Genomic DNA, 4,184 nt, shown 5'->3' with positions numbered 1-4,184 from the left:
GGACATCTATAGGTTATACTTTCAATATTTAAAGCGACGAACTGTCACAAATCATAAAACAAACTGTCACTTTTATTGGATGGGAATTTCAAAAAGCTGTATAAATAAAACAAAAATTAAAATCAGACGACGAATTCCTTCATGAATTTTTTTTTGTATGATATTCGATGTCCGTGTACAACACTTTTCTTGATGTGAAAAAATCATTTATTAAAAAAAAAAACAATATTCTTTGTTTTTTAATTCACATTCAATTAATTTTAAACAAAAATATATTTTGGACAAAATCTTGACATTCCAATAAAAATGTATCAATATAAAAGATCGATTGAGTTTCATTGCGATTATTGGAATTTCGTCTAACAACATTGACTACTCTCAGGAGATTTTTACAAGGGAGAAACTTCAAACAAGACTTCAAATGAGAAATATTCATAGAATAACAGCACAATTACCGATGGAATTATTGTCGCTTATTACACTTTCAGTAGTTCGAGGACGCTCCTATTCCATATGAATCGTATTTGTACGGAATTTTTGCGGGGCAGCAATCTATTCACTCGACATTTCTGATGGTCGAGTTTGAACGGTATTTAAGAGTTCAACGATTTTGTCATTTCCTAAGAGAAAATAAATCCATGTAAACTGTTCATGATAAAAATAAACACAGTTGTTTTAAATACTTGTTTTAATAGCAATATCCATTGAGGTTTCATTGTCTTTAGTTTTTAAGTTGGTATCAGCGCCATTCTTCAATAAAATATTCACAATCTTTTTAAAACCTGTAAAGCAATTAAATATTCCAAATAAGAAATTCAAATTTGTTTCATTTTCAAGTAATGATTCAATTTGTCTATGACCTAACGAAATGAATTCAAATTTTGTGAAATATTTTGACATTTCGAATTTATTTTTACCTTTACGAACAGCATCATGTAGTGGACTAAATCCTTCTGCATTTCGGGTATTAACATCGGCACCATTTTTTAGCAATATTTCAACAGTATCCACATAGTCTTTATTTGATAAAGTTTTCAATTAGACATATATTTTCTTTCAAATTTAATTATTGCATTGAATTTTAAATCACCTTTTAGAGTTGCGAGATGTACTGGTGTATATCCTTTCATATTGGTGATATTCACATTGGCACTATTCTTTATCAATAACTCCACTACTCTATTTCGACCTGATGGAAAAGATATTCAAACAATTCTGTTATTCTTTCTGATTTGAAAATGTGACAAGCAATCAGTAAAATGAGTTTTGTGAAACAAATAATAATTTTATGCCAAGAAAGCAGCAGAAAAAGTTCGTTAGTTTCAATTTATAAGAAAAATAGTTCCGATTACACTACCGAAATGTGAAGCCAAAAGTAAGGCAGATGCTCCCGTGTTACTTTGACTGTTTACATCGGCTCCATATTTAACCAACAATTCAACAATTCGCCCGTGACCTATTGAAATGAACATATTTAAATGTTGGCATTCGTTTAAAAACTGATTTACTTCAAATTCACCTTCACTAACTGCAGATTGTATTGGAGAAAGTCCCTCTGAATCTCGAGTATTGACATCGGCACCATTTTTAAGCAGTATTTCAACAGTATCCACGTGGCCTTTATTTGATAAAGTCTCAATAAGAAAAATGTCCTTCACACTTAAAAAATGGATTTTAAATTACCCCTAAGAATTGCGACATGTAATGGTGTACATTCATCCTTATCACGAACATTCATATTGGCGCCATTCTTCAATAATAACTCAACCATACTTTTTCGACCTGATGGAAATGATATTCAAACAATTCTGTTATTCTTTCTGATTTGAAAATGTGACAAGCAATCAGTAAAGTGAGTTTTGTGAAAAAAAAAAAATCTTGATTACAATACCACTAAATGAGGCCAAAAGTATAGCATTTGTTCCTTCGTTGTTTTGAATGTTTACATCTGCTCCATGTTTAAGCAACAATTCAACCATTTCCTCGCGACCTACAAAAATTATTTGAAGAAAAAATTAAGAAATATTTTCGAATATTTGGTTTTCAACTCAATTGTGTTGAATTTAAGATCACCTTTTAGAGCGGGTCTATGTATTGGCGCCCATGTGGAATCTCCTGTTATATTTACATCGGCACCATTTGCGATCAGCACCTCAGTAACACGCATATGATCTAGATTCAATTATATTTTTATGTTCATTTATGAGTTTAGATCATACATATGTCAAATATTATTCTGAACATTTTCATCACCATAGTAAGATGCCAAATAAATTGCGCTCTCTCCTTCTTTATTTTTTGAATTAATATCGGCACCGTTCTTTATCAATAACTCAATTATATAAGGTTTTTCTAAAGAAAAATTCAAATATTTTCGGTTATTCATTAGAATATTTCTACGGTGTGACAAAAATGAAAATAATTTCTACTGGGAAGTATTTTGTTACAAAATAATAAAACAAAATTGATAAAATTACCATGCTCAGCGGCGATATGTATTGGTGCGTATCCATGCGAACTTATATTCACGTCGGCACCCTTTGCAAGCAGTACTTCAACAACACGCACTTGACCTAAAAACCAATTCAAATTTCAATGAAAACATCATTTTTATTATGACACTGTTTACAATTAGAAAATTACCATATGTAGATGCAATAATTAAAGGAGTAAATCCAGCATCGTCTTGAAGATTAATGTCTGTCCCACTTCTCAATAATTTTTCGACTTTTCGGACATTACCTGTTTCAAACAATAAACGATTTAAAGGATTTCATCAACAAAAACCACTCAATACTCACCACTATGAACAGCACGATGAATTTTTGGCATTCGATTTCTGCAATATTTTCACACAATATGATAATTTGGTTATTCAAAATGGTTGAATTTTTTCAAAGTCAGTTAAACTTACAAAAGATTTGCTGCATGGTTGAGGATTGTGTAAAAAAATTCAATTTTATCAAAAATGCATTTTTGCAAGGAGATAATAATAGCATTTATTTTATAATTGCTTTTTACCTATCATGTTGATAACAGCTGACTTTTTAACATCTGACATTGTTCGAATTTGAGACGAAAAAATTGATGTCAACAACTAAAAACGAGCGAAAAGTCCGTTTATCAAACTCCAAATTTTCTGTATTTACCGCAGCAATATAACTTGTTGAATTTAACAAATTAAGAATTTATTCAATACCACAAATTTTCAAAAAAAAAATTACTTTCTTCGGTTAACGAAAAAACGGATCGTCTTTGATCATTGATTTCGAATAAGGACTTTACCAACTAGCACACTTTTGCCAATACAAATATTTAGCCGCTAAATTGAACGTATTGAGTAATGTTTTAATTTTGAAAGAAATATATTTTTTCACTAAATTATGTTTAGCTCAGAAGTCGAACAACAACTATGCTGTTATGTCGACCGAACCCTCATTTTTATCTCAAGGGCAATGAAAAATGATGAGCAAGCTCAATCAGAGAGTTGTGAAATTATTAAAAAAAAAAATAAAAAATAAAAAAACCAGTTGACTCATTCTTTATCAAGGAAATTCTTTGATAAAGAAAGCGGATGAATATATTAGATAAGAAACATGCGTCGAGCTGAAAGTAAAGCATCTGCCGAATGGGTGCTTACAGTGAAAAACAAAATGAAATACTGTCATTTAAATATTCAATTATTCTATTTTGTATTGAAAGGGAGAATAGGCATGACATCACTTACAGTATAAATTATCGCATTTTTTAACTGAAACGTGTCATTGTTTTGAAATGATTTAAAATGTTGAACATTCATTCATGTTTAACAAACGTCATTCGTTCCTTATCTCGAAGGAAGTTTCTTTTTTGATAATTGATAGAGTTAAAAAAATATTAAGAATTTAAAATGAGATCTCGACTGACATGTACATCTCAGTGTAACAACATTTAACACATGTTATTAAGGTCAACCATCACGGTTTATCGTTTATTTTACATTTTTCTGCGTCTCAAACGAATCTGATCCCAAACGGATATTTACAAAACCAGTTTTATTCGCAGAAAAATAAGTTTCTCAAAGTTCCACGACTGTCGGAAAAAAATGAAAATCTCGAAAATGATAAATATTCGAATAGATTCGTTATTTGGAAAATTTTAATATAGAAAAAACTATTATATCATTTTTAGAATTTTATTATTAT

At 30.0% G+C, this 4,184-nt stretch overlaps 1 protein-coding gene across 2 annotated transcripts; it reads right to left on the bottom strand.

Moving 5' to 3' along the window:
- Positions 1 to 257: 257 nt before the first annotated feature.
- Positions 258 to 3,460, bottom strand: LOC116351544 (putative ankyrin repeat protein RF_0381). 2 transcript variants are annotated; one of them, XM_031783666.1, is made up of 16 exons: positions 3,225 to 3,460; positions 3,022 to 3,097; positions 2,915 to 2,924; positions 2,802 to 2,839; positions 2,644 to 2,742; positions 2,478 to 2,573; positions 2,254 to 2,352; positions 2,074 to 2,172; positions 1,892 to 1,990; positions 1,684 to 1,782; positions 1,520 to 1,618; positions 1,358 to 1,456; positions 1,091 to 1,189; positions 918 to 1,016; positions 684 to 782; positions 258 to 620 (listed from the first exon to the last, which is right to left on the bottom strand). In XM_031783666.1, exons 2-16 carry the CDS (start codon positions 3,059 to 3,061, stop codon positions 553 to 555), a joined length of 1,242 nt encoding a protein of 413 aa, XP_031639526.1. In that variant the 5' UTR covers positions 3,062 to 3,097; positions 3,225 to 3,460; the 3' UTR covers positions 258 to 552. The 2 variants fall into 2 exon arrangements, with proteins under 2 accessions (XP_031639526.1, XP_031639525.1); XM_031783665.1 differs by having other exon boundaries at positions 3,022 to 3,459.
- Between the last annotated feature and the right edge of the window lie 724 nt (positions 3,461 to 4,184).

Source organism: Contarinia nasturtii, unplaced genomic scaffold, assembly GCF_009176525.2.
Source record: "Contarinia nasturtii isolate CC-2019 unplaced genomic scaffold, AAFC_CNas_1.1 Cnas_scaffold_5675, whole genome shotgun sequence".
Classification (NCBI taxonomy): domain Eukaryota; kingdom Metazoa; phylum Arthropoda; class Insecta; order Diptera; family Cecidomyiidae; genus Contarinia; species Contarinia nasturtii.
This window is presented reverse-complemented; position numbering and strand designations above follow the sequence as displayed.

Excerpts from the sequence above, each read along its gene's own strand:
- LOC116351544 (XM_031783666.1), bottom strand. The coding sequence starts at position 3,061 with ATGTCAGATGTTAAAAAGTCAGCTGTTATCAACATGATAG. Across the intron at positions 2,574-2,643 it reads AATTATTGCATCTACATATG|GTCAAGTGCGTGTTGTTGAA; the intron begins GTAATTTTCTAA and ends ATTGGTTTTTAG. Across the intron at positions 621-683 it reads GGATATTGCTATTAAAACAA|GAAATGACAAAATCGTTGAA; the intron begins GTATTTAAAACA and ends ATTTTCTCTTAG.